Source organism: Coptis chinensis, chromosome 6 (genome assembly GCF_015680905.1).
Source record: "Coptis chinensis isolate HL-2020 chromosome 6, ASM1568090v1, whole genome shotgun sequence".
Classification (NCBI taxonomy): Eukaryota; Viridiplantae; Streptophyta; class Magnoliopsida; order Ranunculales; family Ranunculaceae; genus Coptis; species Coptis chinensis.
Genome location: NC_141461.1, coordinates 70193618 through 70211573, shown reverse-complemented (window position 1 = coordinate 70211573; position 17956 = coordinate 70193618). Strand labels below are relative to the sequence as shown.

At 35.5% G+C, this 17956-nt stretch overlaps 2 protein-coding genes and 1 pseudogene across 3 annotated transcripts; 2 read left to right on the top strand and 1 right to left on the bottom strand.

The window, feature by feature from the left end:
• Positions 1-3216: 3216 nt before the first annotated feature.
• Positions 3217-4736, bottom strand: LOC147494221 (elongation factor 2 pseudogene; annotated as a pseudogene). The gene is made up of 4 exons (XR_015198590.1): positions 4644-4736; positions 4317-4535; positions 4094-4233; positions 3217-3884 (listed from the first exon to the last, which is right to left on the bottom strand). The product of XR_015198590.1 is annotated as an elongation factor 2 pseudogene (transcript).
• A 2702-nt stretch (positions 4737-7438) lies between these two features.
• Positions 7439-10497, top strand: LOC147494220 (protein FAR1-RELATED SEQUENCE 5-like). Its single transcript, XM_086568070.1, has 6 exons — positions 7439-7493; positions 7605-8212; positions 8296-8607; positions 8797-9231; positions 9319-9651; positions 10291-10497. The coding sequence occupies exons 1-6, from the start codon at positions 7439-7441 to the stop codon at positions 10495-10497; spliced, it is 1950 nt and encodes a 649-aa protein (XP_086424196.1).
• Positions 10498-13890: 3393 nt separating this feature from the next.
• Positions 13891-16973, top strand: LOC147494219 (HAD superfamily, subfamily IIIB acid phosphatase). Its single transcript, XM_086568839.1, has 3 exons — positions 13891-14737; positions 15195-15404; positions 16584-16973. Exons 1-3 carry the CDS (start codon positions 14319-14321, stop codon positions 16759-16761), a joined length of 807 nt encoding a protein of 268 aa, XP_086424965.1. The 5' UTR covers positions 13891-14318; the 3' UTR covers positions 16762-16973.
• The last annotated feature ends 983 nt before the right edge of the window (positions 16974-17956 follow it).

Genomic DNA, 17956 nt, shown 5'->3' with positions numbered 1-17956 from the left:
TTTAGTATTGTTTTATTTTATTTTTACCTCTTGTTCTATCTATTATCTACATGGTTGTTTGAACCATGTGTTGAGAGTATTGATCTCACATTAGGCGTATAACGCCTAGCAAATAAGTATATATAACCACTAGCTTGATTTAAGTTCGATGACCATATTTAATACACAAAAGGGTTATTTTTATTTATTTTTCTTCGATCCAAGGTTATTAATAAAGAATATTCTTTGCATTTAATATTTAATACAATTATTGTCTTTTGTAAAACTATGAACAAACAACAAATTTTGTGAAATGGTGGGTACATGAAGAATATTTTTCATAGTGAAAGATAATTGTGGTGTGTGTAGAATGAAATTACCAACATGAGAAATACAAAAACCTTTGCCATTTCCAATGAGCACTTGATCTTGACCAGTGTATTCCTTTGCATCAGTGATGCTACTCAAAGTAGGAGTAAGATGATTTGTGTCACCAATGTCAACAATCCAGTTTGTATCATAATCATTATATGCATCATAACTGTCCTGATATGCATTAGAAATTTAGAATTGGAGGAGAGGGATTGAAAGTAGTGTTACCCATATTAGATGTATCAGTAGTGTAGTTTGCTTGAGGTGAAGAGAATTTAGCTGCCATTGCCTAGAGTTTTGAAATAGGTACTTTTCCTTGATAGTTGTAATTCATACGGTTGTAGCAGTCGATGGCCACATGACCTTGTTTACCACAAATTTGACATGTTGGCCTGGTATTTTGATTCATGCCATTGTTAGACCAAGAAGGATTATGCTCTCTCTGCTAATCATTTGAACCAGGATTAGAACAAGATCATCTCATGGGATTATAACTTGAACCTCGTCCAAAGTTTGAGGTTCTTCCAAAGTTATAAATAATTTATGCCTCCTTTTCCTTTGTTAAATCCTCTTCCTCGATTTCCATGCATGATTATAGTGCACAACAAATGCTTGCGGTGAAGTTTCAACAAGAACTTGTTGTCTTGATAGAATGTTAATCTCCTCAGATAACAACAACCCATATAATTCATCAAAGGTAACTTCTTGAGTTCTTAGTCGAATAGATGTATTAAAATTAAGCAACGTATTCATGTGAAAGACCATTCAACACATGCTGGACTAAATCTTCATCAGTAATTAAACAACCAGCAGCCATAAGAAAATCAACAATCTCTTTAATCTTTTGTAAGAAATCTGAGATAGAATTGTTACCTTTCTTGATGAATTGAAGTTTAGAGTTGAGTTGATGAATGTCTGACCTTGAAGAAGCTGAAAAATGTCTTTCCAGAACTAGGCAGAGATCACGTCATGGGTAGTTGAAGAACCAATAACGTAAGGAAGAATGCTTTCTAATAAGATTGTTGCATTTAACCAAATTAGAAGAGTTTGATCACTTCTTTGTCATTTTTCAAAATCAGGATTGATCTGTTGAACTGCATTTGCATCAGTGATGAATTGAGGTGGACACGAGCTTGTTCCATTAAAAACTCTCATCATGTTTGTGCTTCTAAGAATAGGCATGAAAAGTGACTTCCATAGTAAAAAGTTTTCTCTCCTAAGATTTATTGGAATGAAATGTATTATGTTTACTGAGTTCATTGTTGGTAGTTGATTTGTGATTGAAGAGTTTGAAGATTGAATATTGAGATTTGAGGTTGACGCTGAAATTTGATTCATTGTGATTATTCTAGATTAGAATTTGTACTAAGAGAATGAGAGATTCAACTAAAAATATAAGAATTGATTGAAGAACTTGAGAGATTAGAAATGTGAAGTAAGAAAACTTAACTTGTTGAAGTTTTAAGCTCATTTTAATGGTGGATTTTTTGCTTAAGAACGAAGGCTCTGATACCATAAAGAGTTTATGAGAAAATGAATTTATTTGTTTGATCTCATTCTCAACATGTTCTCTATTCATAGAGTTTTACAAAGCATTAGTTAATCAATTACGGTTACAATTAACTAAGGTTTAATAACAAAAACAGTTACAAAGTAATAATTAAGAGATCTCAATAATTAATAAGTTATAATTGTTTATTGTTGACCGGATTCCTTACTGACGTGTTCTTTAGTTGACTTGGAGTATAGTTGAGCATCTCTTGTATTAGGGGTATTACAATGGATCCTACAAAAATTAGGGCAAGTGCCCAAAATCATTCTGAAAAACTAGTTTGAGATGATAACTAGGAACGTCAAACATGACCTTAATTATATCTATTAGTTATATGATGAGGTTAACCACCCTTAATAAATTATGGTAGCTAGATAAATTACACAAGCCTCATGCATAGTGGCCCTGATTTATAGATAGCATGGATTGAAGGGTAGGTCTGATACTATAATTTATATGTAACAATAATTTCGTAGAAGATTGTGTATTTGCCTTTTCAAGGTTAGGACTTAGGACATATGGCACACAAATCCGAATTTGAAAAGGTGAAAAGTTATGAATATGATGGCCCTCCTACAACAAAAGGGCCTTTTTGTAGTACGTCACACTATATTAGTGCGCTTTTGAATTTAGTTACACGAAGTTCAAAATTTTGATTTTAATCACACTTCGTTAACAAGTCTGTCTCAAGCCGTTAGTCATCGTATTTGACTAGGTTTGACCGTACATTGACCGTATATATATATATATATATTACGGGCTCGCTACGTCGACATACTAAATTGACATATGCATTCCAAAAGCAGATTTGCACATTGAACTAAGGGCTGACTTTTGGTGGAGATGACTTACACTACAACATAAATGGCATTTCCCATCACTTAAAAAGTGATGTCAAAAGTATAAGACATCACTTTTGAGAGTGTTGTGAATGGTGGCGACGTAAAAAGTTAGGGTTTTCCACATCACTTTTTAAACGATGTCCACAAGTGATGTTACTTCACATCACTTTTTAATTAGTGTTCACAAGTGATGTCATAACTTTGCATCACTTTTTAATCGATGTCCACAAGTGATGTTATAACGTTTAACATCACTTTTCATTCAGATTCCAAATTACTTGTAAAGTGATGTGAAATAACTCTATAAATCACTTTAAAAGTGATGTCCCATTTATTAAAAGAATAAAAATAATAATAAAAAAAACAAAATTGCCAATATCATCTCAATATAATACCATTTTCCTGGTCATTTATCATCAAATAAAAATAAAATGTATCTTTAAATCACATTTAAACAGTTATGAAGTAAACCATAAAATAACCGAATCCAAATAACCACAAGTAAACCTTAAAACATGAAAGTTGGAAACGTAAGTGTGTAGAGCAGTCAACAGAGTGTCAAAATCATAATAAGAACATATCACATGACAACCAAAAGTACGATGGGAAAACCCCAACTTGATAATTAACACCTTATAGCTTGTCCTCAAATTTGGAGAGGTGTCATTTGCTCCTTCATGCCCTTCCTCTGACGAATATCAGACACAAGGGTTGCTGCTTGCGACCCAGCCTCCAAAGGATCTGAGGACATCATGTCCCAGTGATCAAACACACACTGTGGGAAGGCCTGTCCGGATGTTGTAGCTCTAAGTTGACCGAAGAACCCAAATGACTGGCAAGTATGCTTTGATGTTATATAATGGAGTATGTGGCCTCTGCATCTCCTCAAAGACATGCCCACGTTTCTTATTCAAAACACCATAAATGTCACCAAGTGCCTGCTCTAGGGCCTGGATCTCGACCATGTAAATAGACGCCAACAACCTTGGCTTGGTAGTAATCTGTGAAGCATAGATGACTGTCCTTGCAGTTGGAATGACCTGACCACCACCTCTGTGAATGGCATCAGCATGGAGCACGACATCACATACCTCAAAGCAAATACCCCTCATGTTCATTTTACAGGGCAATAAATATTACTGCAGAGTCAACCAAAGCATTTTATTTTGCAAGAACTAGCAGTATTTTCAAATTAAAAAATATGTACGAAAATGAATTAGCAGAATCCAGAAACGTCAAATCATTTCCCAAGTCGTAGCATTTCAAGTACCAAATCATCCAGAACAATGTATTCACACTCTTACAAGTTGTCAAAAATTAAAAGTGCTATGAAGATACATAATAATACCTCTGTTTCATAGGCATTCTAGCATTGTAAACTGAAATCCATTGGTTAGCCGGAACCCCTAAACGGACCTTTTTTGGTTGTCCATCATCTTCTTCCTCAGCAGTCAACCTACCCCGCTTTTGACCAACTTGATATATAATCTGCCAAGTTTTCATGTAAGTTACAAATGGAAATCTAGAAAAGTTATGTACTCGTACAAAACCACATATAAGTAGAATCCAACCTTTTGAGCACCATCAGTATTTATTGGCCTTATAGCTGGGTTTGGTCCTATCAAAGTCTCAAACACTAATATCAGCTTGGAATAGTTGGACTCCTCATCAAATTTCATGTTAACCACAATCTGGAGAAATTGCTTGAAGGGTGGAGGATAGAAGCAACACAACATATCAGGGGCGGTGGCCATTTTTTTCTTGCAAACTAGGAATGATTTATTGTCACCCTGGCATAAGGAAAAATATTTGAATATTATATGTTGTACAATGAGTCGATGACATCTATCCTCAAGGCGAAGCAATACGCGCCTATGATAGGCAGAAAATAGGTATACCTGATACCCCTGCCATGGTAACCTGCCTCGATGAAGAAAGATGAGTGTATATGCAAGAGACTCTAGATCATCTCTTCTCTTGGCTGTTCTTCCGGTGGGCATGAACACTAGCATATCATACGGTTCCTCTACAGCAGGTAATATAAAAATGGTCAGATAATAATTACAGGTTCGCATCCATAAATCATCACATATTGAAATATGAGAAATGCCAAATACCTGAACACGTCAGGGCGTTGATCATATTCAACATGCTGCCTAGTAGCACCGTCTCTCCATTTTGTTGCTGCCACATCATATTCAACATGCTTCCCAGTAGCACCTAGAGCGCTTGTTGCAAGCATAGATCGGTCCCCCCATTCAGCAAAGAACACAAGGTTTTCCAGGCAGAACGGCAATGTACTGATTCAACTAAACATCCTTGGTGTTTAAACAATGCTGGTCTTGCTATACCATCACAACATTGGAACTTCATGGCTAACTAGAAAAGAAATGTTGGCATGGACCTAAGCCCAATCACATTCCTTATTCAAGGTTGGGCAACTAGTTGCACCACTCAAAACTCAGTTGAAGCATAAGCTCAGGGTTTTGACCAAGCAGGAATTGCAATGCTGTCAAATTAGTTGCAATTGAAAACAAATATTACACACACCCCAAACCGCTAAAACTAAGAATAACTAAGTACACAACTTTTACAATAGGAACAAGTCAGTAAGTAGTGATATTAGAAAACATATGAAATGCATACAAATTTAAACCACATACAAATTTCAGCATAACAATGTACAAAAAGTAAACAAAGCCCTCTCTACAAAATCTCAAACACCCACATTACAAATTCCATGCTACATTGGTACAGAACCTAAAATGAACAATAGTACAAAACCCATATTCCTAAATCTAAAAATAAAGAGCACCCATGTTATAAAAAATCTAAAATAATTAAGGTTTATTTTAAAGAGCACCCAATCACATATAAATTAACACCCACATTACAAATTCCATGCTAAAATTAAAATATACAATTCTAAAATTTATTTCAACTTGAATTCACTCTCTCGAAATGATGAGAATGATGATTGGGTGCTTGCTACAATTAAGGTTTAAGCTTCGAAATAAATGTTCTTAGCTGCCCTCTACTAGTCCTACGCGTGCTTTCGTGAGAGAACAGAAGGAGGAGAAGTGAAGACAATAACTGAAAAAGTGAGGAGAAGAACTGAAGAAGTGAGGAGAAGTGAGAGAAGAAGAAGAGGAAGCGTACCTGGAGAAGACGAACTGAAGCTGAAAAAGAGCGTACGAACTGTTTCGCGAGCCCTAACTTTTTTTTGTTAACTTTTTTGCGGGCCAAACAAAAAGGCCCGATTTCACGCTCCTAAATCACCCGGGCCCGAGCACTTATTATTTCAAATATCAGTCGATTTCTCAGCGATTTTTTGTCCCCGATCACTCGTGGGGAGTAATGGGCTGAACTGGTCGGCTAGGTACCAAGTAGGGAGTCCTCGGCGAGTAATCGGTGATTTTATAGCACAACTATGGAAACAAAATATGGAACTTGTATGAGAGGCTTCTCTGGTTTAGATATATCTCGTTTAAGGGCGACTAGTCTAGCAAACCAATCACGCGCCTGTTTCATTTCTATTTAACCTAATTTTTTTCAATGGTTTTTTCTAACTAATTAACTTAATAATTAATAGGTATATTAATGATAACACTTCTGGAAGTCACGACACAAGTGATTTCGAAAACTTGGCAAAGTCACTTTTAAAGTGATGTTGAATACATAGATATTACATTACTTTATAAGTGACACGGTGAGTGACAACACCTTTAAAGTGATGTTGAATACGTAGATATTACATCACTTTATAAGTGACACGGCAAGTGACGTAAAAAAAGTGTTACTATATCACTATTACGACATCACTTATTAAAATGATGTTGTACAACTCTACTATATCAGCCTTTCAAATAAGTGATGTTAAAAAAAAATTGTGATAATTATTACATCACATGCTGAGAAAAGTGATGTCATAGTTTTCATATGACATCACTTCGCTGAAAGTGATCTAAAATTAGTGATGTCATATGTCATATTTGTTGTAGTGTATATTACCTACTATGGATAGTATCTCTACAAAAAATCACCTCAATAGGATATGTTTAGTCTTGTCAAAAGTGTCAAAAAAGTGTTAAAATTCTGGACTGTCAGATAAATTTCTAATTTGAACTCAATTTTTGGTAGGGTTAGAAATGTTCAAAGGAGCTGATTTTTTGTGGAGATGATCTCCATGTTGAGAGATCACATCCCAAGAAAATCAGTTTTTAGTTCATTATGTAGATATGTAGGATTGCGTATGTCAATTTTGTATGTCGACGTAGCGAGCCCGATATATATATTGTAGAAATTAATTTTTTAAATTTTTTTAGAAATGAACCAAATACGTAGAAATTAATTTTTTTTTAATTTCTTATGATGGATTGGTTCATTTCTAAAAAAAAATTAATTTAAATATATATATATATAGATAGATAGAGAGAGAGAGAGAGAGAGAGAGAGAGAGAGAGAGAGAGAGAGAGAGATTAACAAAATTTTGGGAAAAAACACTTTGCGAAACAAAAAAACACGAAATCTCCAAAATTTTGATCGAGAATTTTCTCTGACCTCCTTCTCCACTATCTCTTCTCTCTTCTCCACCCAACCCCCACGACTCTCGCTCTCTCCAAAATCAGTCGGCTCCACCACTTCTCTCTCCACCACTCCAAAATCAGGCGACTCTAGTACTCCAAAATAAGGAATGGACGACTCCATATTGATTAATGAAGTTAGAGAGCAAGAAGAATATGGTTCAGGTAAGATAATGTTTCAATTTTATTTTTGATTTCTACCAACGAATTCAATACTATATTATTGTACCATATTAGTTTTTGTTTTTTTTTTGACGTTGACACATTTATTTGCAGTACCCGAGCCTTCTGTGGCATTTTCATCCTCTGTTCAACCTCCAGAGTTTGAAGTGGAAGTGGAAATTGTGAAGCCACTATGTTTGGGAATGTGTTTTGAAACTCTTGAGGCTGCAAAACAATTCTATATAGATTATGGAAAATCGTTTGGATTTAGTCCCGTAATTCGAAGCTCTGAAAATTCATTTTCTCGTTCGGATGAAGTTAGTAGTTGTCAAATAACTTGCGAGCGATTTGGGGTTTATAGAGATCGAGGAGGCAAAAATAAGAATGTGGGTAGAACTGAGAAAGAAGTGAGAAAAAGAAACACAAATACAGTTAAATGTGGGTGCCTTGCTTCAATGAGGGTGACAAAGCAAAATAGTGGAATCTGGAAAGTGGTGAAATTTAATTGCGAGCACAATCACAACCTGGTTAGTCCGGCAAAAATGATGCGTATGCCTGTTAATAGAAATATGTCTGCTGCAGCTAAGATGTTAATTGACTCATTTCGTGATGGTGGTGTACCAGTGAATAAAGTTGTTGATATACTTGATGGAGTACAAACTAGTTTTGATGATAAGGATTGTTGGAACCATTTGGGCCCCTCGAAAGAATACAAGAAACCGGTGAGAGGTGATGCGCTACCGCAGTGCTTCATTTTTTCAAGAAGAAAAGTATATAGGATCCTAATTTCTTTTATGCAATACAGATAGATCATGAAGCAATGGCCATTAATGTTTTCTGGGTAGATGGTTGGTCGCGTACACAGTTTCAATATTTTGGTGACGTAGTTTTCTTTGACACCACATATCGTAAGAATGTATATGAAATGTCATTCACCCCATTTACTAGAGTTAACCACCATATGCAATCAATCCAATTTGGTTGTGCACTGCTTTTGGATGAAACAGAAGATTCTTTTCAGTGGGTTTTTGAGACTTGGATTGGAGCTATAGGCAGACGTGCCCCATCTGCAATTATCACAAATCAAGATAGAGCTATGACTCTAGTTGTTGGTACGGTATTCCCTAATACTCAACACAAATTCTGCCTATGGCACATTATGAAGAAGTTCCCTGAAAAACTTCCAAATTATTATTACAGGAGGTCAAAATTCAAAAAAGAATTCAAACACTGTATTTGGCAAATATTTATTCTTGATGTGTTTGAAAGGAGGTGAGCAGAATTGATGTCTAGTTTTAAGTTGTAGGAGAATGAATGGCTTCAAGAGATGTACAAGATTCGACACAAATGGGCTCCAGTTTATCACTTAGATACTTTTTATGTCGGCACTTCGACTACTGGGCATTCTGAAAGCATGAATTCTGTTTACAAGAACTTTTTCACTTCTACGACAACTCTTAGAGAGTTTGTATTGAAGAATGATAAGTGTTTGATGAGGATTGTTGAAAGAGAAAAAAAAGAGGATTATATTACTGAACACTCGAATCGGATTGTAAGCAGTAACTCCTTTCTCTTGAAGAGTGTAGCAAGTGTATATACAAGGAATGCGTATGATAGGTTCAAGAAAGAATTCGAGTTAGCTGAAACTGAGTATGTCCTACATGATGATGAAAAAAGTACTAACGGCAACAGAACCTACACTTATAAGTCACGAGTTACAAGTGACAAGCGTGAATGGAAGGTGAAGTTCAACCCAGTGACAAAATAAGGTAATTGTGAATGCAAAACTTTTGAGTTTCTGGGGATACCTTGTGGACACCTCATAAAGGTATTTCAGAGTCATAATATTGAGATTCCCAAGCACTTTATTCTTAGGAGGTGGATGAAAGGGGCAAATAAGTATAGAGCTGAGTATGACTGTGGACTGGTAAGTGGCCATGAGAACTCTGAGGTACTGAGAACTACTCAACTTCAAATGGTTGCTAATCAGTTGGTTTATGAAGCTATGGAAACTGATTCGGCTTACCAATTAATGCTGCAAAGACTACAAGAACTATCAGTGGAGCTCAAGAAACAGAAGGAAGTTGACCCTGGTGTTTCTGTTGTTAATTCATACACCATTGCTGATAGTTCAGCACCGCCACTTGACGACCCATCCCAAGTTTTACTTTTGAATCCTAACATCTCTAAAACAAAATGAAAAAAAAAAAGTCGTGAAGATTTATAAGAAAACTAAGGACAATGGTAGAATAAAAGGGGGTCTTGAACAAGCATGCGCAAAAGCCAAAGCAAAGACAGAGAGGAGATGTACGTGTTGTAACAAAGTTGGTGTTAACCATGACAGATGAAATTGTCCTGAAAATCCAAATAGAAAGAAGGGCCCAAGTAAGTATAATATTGCTTCCTTAATCATAATTCGTAGTATCCTATCTTACGCAATTGCCTTTAAAATTTGATGTTTTCCATTCTTTTTGCTTCACAGTATTAGATGTAGAGTTATAGGACGAAGACGAGGATGGGGAGGAGAACGAAGACAAGGACACAAATGATGACGAATATGATTGAAGCTTGTATTTTCTGTATTAGACTGTTGATTGTTGGAGCTTGTGTTTCTCTTTTCTAGTTATTGGATATTCTTTTTTCTGTATTAGAGTGTTGACTGTTGGAGCTTCTGTTTCTCTTTTGTAGTTCATTGTTTGTTTAAGGCAATGAAATCTTGGTTTTGAGCTTGAAACTGTTAGCTGTTAGTACTCATTCTTTTTGAAAATTGTCTCTATGTGATTTTCACGTTATTGCTCAGGTCAAAAGTGTTACTGGTAGCAAGATCTTGCGAATTCCCAAGGCCCTCGGGATTACACCTAAGATTCCTAAAGATCTGTACCATTTGATTAAGAAGGTAGTTGCTATCCATAAGCATTTGGAGAAGAACACGAAGGATAATGACTGCACGTTTAGGCTGATTTTGGTTGAGAGCAGGATTCATAGGTTGTTCTATTTAGTTTTGTGAGGAAAATGGAAGTTCATTTTGTTATGTGAAGTTCATTTTAACCTGTCAGAAATTTTGTTATATGATTCAGAAATTCTGTCAGAATGTCATCTACTCCCAAGTCCAAAGCATGAATGGGAAAGCGACCTCCCAACCTCTAATATTCCAAATTAAGTTGTATCCCATTTTAATTTTCATACAAACAAGAGTACAAACATTTACTCCAAACGCTTAAGTTGTTGGCACGCCACGCACAGGTGCACAGCTACACTTCTGCCCTGCTTAATACTCTCATTTTATCTTTCCTTTCTCGACTCTTGAGTGCCTTATTAATCAAACCATTGGGTGAAACAGGAATTTAAGGTGTGGATAGGAATCATAGGAGTAAAGAATTTTAATCAGATTGTTTCTGTAAGAGAAAACAAAACCTAATTCTAAACAAGTACTTTAAATTACATCAGAACTCCAATGTACATTTACCTTATACTTAACTCAAATGTACATTTACCTTGTACAAGTATTACAATTGGTTCTAATTCTATAATAATATAGCTAGAGAAAACCAAATTGCTCATTAACTAAGAAGCCACAACCTCAAGGGCAAGACGAGATGTTTGCTTCAACAGGGATTGACGGAGAGTGACAACCCTTTTTTTGGGCCCAACACAACATCCCTTGATCAGTAGATAGTCTTCCTTCACCACACCATAATGAGGGAGCCCACCAATGGGAGTAATATCTTTCTCAGTCCTGATACAATAGAAACAAGATTCAGGGGTTAGCGAGAAAAAGAAAAGAAAGAGACTAAAAACCATCGACATGACTTTTAAGGTATTCAAGTAACACAAATGTAACAAGTCTTTCGAAATAGTCTAACTATACAAAGGACAAAAATTCTATAAAACAAGATCAAAAGGGTGAAAGATGGGCCATGCTAATTGTTATCACTCAAAAAAGGAAATATTAATAACTAGATGTTCACATTTAAGTAAAACAAGTGTATGACGCATTCCATAGGTTATCTGTTCAACATGCCTAGACCTGAAATACATAACTTCAATAGGTAAACACTGTGATTGAAAATCTCCTTGCCCAAGTTGCCCAAATGTTCCATCTCCACAAGCAAAATCTCTTCCAGTATCTAAAACACAAAAAAACACCCAAGTCCATTAAACACAAGTGTTATATAAAAAAACAATGAAACACAGTAAATAAAGCAATGAGTAAGAAAGAAAGATACTTGAAACAGACCCAGAGTGATTTCAACAAGCAAAAACATAAAACATAACAAAACTTTCCAAAGACTTAACAGGAAACGGGTATAAACAATTTTTCATATCTCCATGACCCAATTGTCCACTTGTTCCTCTACCCCAACTTAATACTTTTCCATCTTCTCTACTCAAAGTAATGACATGAGCACCTCCATAAACACAAATAGTTAGTGATGCATACAAAGCCTTGTTACATAGAAGAATCCAAGAGTCAAATTCAACAACTCCCTTGTTACATAGTAACCAGCATAATTACATTCACCACAAGTTCACAAAAAATCGCAATACAAAGAACTTGAAATCAACCACTCATCTAATTTTACAATGAAGCTCAAATTCTTTCGATAAACCATCGTCGTCAATTTCAACTATAATTTTAACTTTTTTATCTTTTTTTGAAGACGAGGAAGAGGTGACTGTGGAAGAGCTTGAACTCACTGCCAACTTAATGTTGTGCCTTAACAAAGCTAATAATGTATCCAACCATTTGAAATCTTTCCCACACTCGGTGCAATTCAAGAATTTTCTGCCTTCATTTTCATTTTTTTTTCATTGTTGTGTTAACCTTTCTAAACCCCACGCAATTCAGTTGTCTGCATCTTAGATTCTCCAAAGGTACTAATGACGATGCTCTCGCGTCTTCCAACCATTGGAAGTCTCCGCAAGCGCGATAGGTCAAAAAAAATTCCCAAGAAATTGGATTGGGCTCGACTGTTTCAGGATCCTACTTTCACGACATTTTCGAATGCAACAAGGGGTAGACAACCAACAACATTTCTCTGATGAATGAGTGTTATCACCACACCTATTGCACAGAGTTCTTTCCATCTACAGTAACAAAAATCCAAACTAAAACATTACAACACAAAATTCAACTAATACATACGCTTCAATTTCCCAATTAAAAACTCCATAACATTGAAATCCTCAAAATTCAAAATTAACACCAAATTTCCATATCATATAAAACCCCAATTAAATAAAACAAAATTAAATTTAAAAAAACTTGACAACAATTAAGATGATACTAACTTCCAAAAGTGTCATTGGCCATGCAAAGGAAATTGAGTCCATCAGATCGAAGTATATGAAAACTATACTGATCTTGTGAAAACAATACGTTAATAGAGAAGTCAATGTGGCAATGAGAAATAGAGAAATTACCTCGAACGAAAGAAGCACACAGCCGAAAGAGAGAACTCACTCGTGATAGTCACCGAATTTTGGAGAGAAGGTTTCAAAGAGAAATCAATCAATTTTTTGTTTATTTGGTGTACGGTCAATTTTATATATATATATATATATAATACGTTGGCTAACGGCTTGAGACAGACTTGTTAACGGAGTGTGACTAAAATCACAATTTTAAACTTCAATTCGTATGACTAAACTCAACGCTCTGTTTGGCTGCAAGAGATATTGTATTACTTAACTATGATTAGGTGATACAAGCCATGAGATGAAGTACTTGTGTGTCTGCCTCTTATCCTGTCACTTGTTTTACTTGGCTACTGTTTGGTTGACATTCACACCTATAAACTCATTTTTATATCAAAAAAAAAAAAAAAAAAAAAAAAAACTCTAATTAAATATTGAATACATAAGCCCCCAATTGATTTATACAAAAAACATCCCAAAAAAAAGGAAAATCCCAATTTGATGAATAATATGAAGATTTAAACACCACTTTTTGGAGGAAAAAAAAAGTTTTAATGTGAAAAAATAAAAAAGGCGGAGAGAGAGAGAGAAAATACATAAGGTTTATGGTTCCATTACTATAATTCTCATAAAAGAGAGAGAGAGAGATGGGGAGGAGGAGAAAGAGATAGGGAGAGTATTTTTTTACGTGTTTTTTTTATTATTATTATTTTCTCTCTTATAGATAGAAAACACGTTTTAGCGAATATAGGCTTTTCCGTTTTTATTATTATTATTATTTTCTCTCTCATGGATAGAAAACACATTTTAGGGAATATGAGATTTTTCTTTGAATTTGTTTATCCACACTTTTGTGTTCCCGCAATTCAAGGGGCTTACTATGGCATGCACGTTTTAGACAGACCAAACACCTATACAAGGTAAACATGACTGGCACGTCACCAATTTCTGAATATGGACTCTTTATTCACATTGCCCAAACAGAACCAAAAACGCACTATTACAATGTGACGTAATACAAAAAAAACCCTACAAAAAATTACTGTTATACGTCAATACCCTCTCCAATCCGACTTCTGAGGTTTGGCCCATTTCATTTTCGGAAAATCCATTTATTCCCTCCAGTTTGAAGTAACTAACCCGTTTAAAAATGTAGTTGGGCAGTTGGGGTCTGTTAGTTAGTTAGTTAGTTACTTGGTCATGTTATTTGTCAACTACCTTTGCAACATCATTACTTCACTGTCACGTTAAAGTAAACAAGTGTTTCTAGGGTTCTACTCAAAACCAATAAAAGAATATTCAATCTCAAAAAATTTAGCTAATCCAATTCCTACCCATTTTAGATTCCTTCATTCTCTTTAAAACCCCTCAATCAATTTCATATTATTCCTACAAATTCATCTCCATACAATGAACTGTTTTTTATTCCTTTTCGCCTTTTTTAGGCTGTTTTTTACTGTTTTCGCTAACGAGAAACTTGATCCTCACGTTTTACCAAGACCTTTGATTCTTGAGTACCCGGAAAAAGTTGAAATTGGATTGAAACAAGGTGATAAGGAGGAGTTACAATTGAAATGTAGCAGTTGGAGAGTAGCTGGCGAGGCTAATAATTTAAGTCCATGGAAAACTATTCCATCGGAATGCGGTGAGTATGTTAAGAATTATATGATGGGTAGGGCTTATATTGTTGATTTAGAAATGGTGTCAAAAGAGGCTGAGAATTACGCCAAAAGCGTGGAATTGAGTAGTGATGGGAATGATATTTGGGTCTTTGATGTGGACGAGACGCTTTTGTCCAATCTTCCTTATTATGCTGATCATGGTTATGGGTGAGATTGTTTTTCACTTTTGTTTTTCTGTCATTAGTTGATATTATATAATATAAACATTGTGGAATTCCAATATGTTTTTAAAACAATTTTGGCTGTGGAACCGTGTTCTTAGAGATCACCCAACAAGTCCATCAGATATATTCAAAATTGGTGTCCTATATATGTGTTGATTTAAGTTTGATTGTTGGTTTTAGTTATAAAAATGTTAACATATTACATTGTTGTATAATTGTTTGCTTGAAATCTGTATAAATAATTTTGAGGGATTTTATGTTGATATCATAGAAATAAAAAGGAATTTTTTATATTCAAGGGATTGGAACTCAGAATTTGGTTAGACATTGAAGCTGATAATGTTACAAATTAAATATTAAATAGGTAATTGTCTGTAAGGGGACTTGATAGAAAAGGTGATTGTCATATTTAACTGCTTAATTGAATCGTTAATGTGCAGTTTGGAGGTGTTTGACAGTACAGAGTTTGATAAATGGGTTGGGAAGGCTATGGCTCCTGCTATAGAATCGAGTTTGAAGCTCTATGATGAGCTTTTGGGAATGGGCTTTAAAGTCTTCTTGTTGACTGGAAGGAGTGAAAGACACAGGAGTATTACAATTGAAAATTTGAAGAAGGCAGGATTTCGAGATTGGGACAAGCTTATTCTTAGGTATGCATCCGAAACTGCTTTGTCTCTATGTTTTTTCGGATCTGATTGAGTTTTCTTGAAATTTTGGTTTTGAAAGGATGTTTTTACAAATAATTTAGACTCTACATGATATTCAATAGCTTTGTTCAATCTTAAAATCCAGAATGCTTTGATATTCTCTAGCATTGTTCCTTCAATCATGTATATAGGGAATCCAATAAACCAGCTGATTATTTGGCTGGTTTGGGGTTGGGCCCTATTGACTTTTTATCCTTTGTAGGTCCTCCCATAGATAGGCAACTATGTATGTTAGTAGAAGAGGATGCTAATGGAACTATGTATGCTAGGTTTTCTTGATTAATACAGGTGGGGGTCTGCCTAACCCTAGCTTATTCCTAAAAAAAATGTTCTTATTGGAGGAAATAGGACCAAAAATAAAAGATCTTCTCTAACATGTAAACTAGTAAGACATCCATGTTAAGAACAAAACTCTCGTATGAAAATCCAGTGCTTGGTAGGAGTTCTTATTTTATTCTAAAGGTTTAGTTTCTCTTTCTGTATGGAAAGCTTGGGTGGATATGTCAAAAATGTAGAGTTGATTCCAGCTCCCCACCCCCACCCCCACCTTTGTTTCCTCCCCTCATCCCTACCACATGAAGAATATGAACATATTAGTTTTGTTGCCTGTTATCCTGTCTATGCTTTGCTCCTAGTGCACCATCCTTGTCTGTGGAACCTCTTCATACTGATTGTGCTTTTTAAGAGCAGTGTGGCGACATGGAGATACGTAATTGTACGTTAACTGGTTGAGATAAAAATGGCTATTTGTTTTCGTATTAGTTTATCATGTTACTATCTTGTAGAGTTGTGGAACTTTCCTTTGTATACTTTTCTGCTAACTGGTTTAACAGATGCTTTAGACCTCATAGACCTTTTTTCTCCTTCTATGATCTGGTCTTTTGTTTGGAGCCATAATTAGAATGGCAAGGAATAAAGACTCATGTTGTGTTTAATATACTTTTGAAGGTTGTAATTTTATTCTATATTAATAGGACATTTTTACGTTTCCTGCTCTCCTTAATCTTTATATGGTGTTTTTACATATTGGTATCTATGTCAGACATTCTATATGTATTCAACACTATTTTTTTTTTTTTTTTTTTTTTTAAATATGAGTTGTTTTTTTTTTTACGTACGCAGAGCCTTGGAAGACCATGGGAAGACTGCTACTGTATACAAGTCAGAGAAAAGGACTGAGATGGCAGAAGATGGGTACAGAATTGTGGGGAACTCTGGAGATCAATGGAGTGATTTACTTGGTACTTCCATGTCCGATCGCTCTTTCAAGCTACCAAATCCTATGTACTACATTCCCTGATGGAAAAAATTAATTACAATTAACATTGGCCTAATGACTTTTAAATTACATCTCAATTGTTAACGGGTACCTGTTTAAATTATGTCAGAAGTTTACTTCATTACCTTAGTACTTGCAAGTTATATCAATAGAACAATTGTACATATTCATGACTAAGCTGCATGTATCTTGTTTCATTGTTCAATCCATGATTGGTTGTAGCTTCTGTTAAAGTATGCTTCAATACCACTCGAAAATATAATATTCCACTCTTAAGTTGTTTCCAATCTGTTGTTTCGATTGCCTGCTTCCCATTCTATCTGAGATTACTTCCTCAATTCAAGTCCGTTTCTCTGGTTTGGGTTTTCATTTGATTCTTCACGAGATCTATGGTCAGTACAGTCTCTCTCTCTCTCCCTCCCCCGGTTTCACGGTTAGCATCTTCCGGGTTAAGTGGAGGTTGCAGAAGAGGAAATAAGACATTAGCTCGTCACATAAGCACATATCATTCCTTTGAAGAAAAGAATACGGAGTTATTGTGCGTCTTCGCATCCCTCGAATTTTGGAGGACATGTTAAGGAGACTATATATGACATATCCATATCCATACAAACTTACTTGTATATCACATTGAAATTCATAGAAAATATGTACCTGGTTTCATCTAGTGTGACTGATTTGCAATTACTACTCCACCTATTCTGTTATATAACACGGAGCGTGTGAGTTGTCATAACTGACAGGTTTAAATCTGCCGTTAGTTAGGCCTCACACCTACTGCATTCCAATCATGTATATTTGAATGCTTTCGAATTAGAGTGTTTCTACTTTCTACTTTTCTAGAGCTGCGCTTTTGGACATAAACGCGCCCAGTGCGTACTAGTGCTTACATATACATTGAGGTTGTTCGCGAGAACGATGTCGCCGCATTGAAGATCATCATATAAAAACATCAGCTATTCATTCTCACAGTTTTCTTTAAACTAGAAGATGTAATTTGCTGCATTGAATCAAAATCCGAAATTGCATTTAATCACTACGACCAAAGAAGAGATATGGCAGTCTTGGAACTCTATTTTGTCGGAGCTATCCCTCACATGAGGAAGAAGGCTTAGCGCGCACGCGTTCAGATTGGTCTTGCCCGAAAGTGCGCCCGCGCTCATGTTACGGGACTTTTGGTTCAAGGAAAAAAATCAGAGAGAGCGCGCGAGCTCGA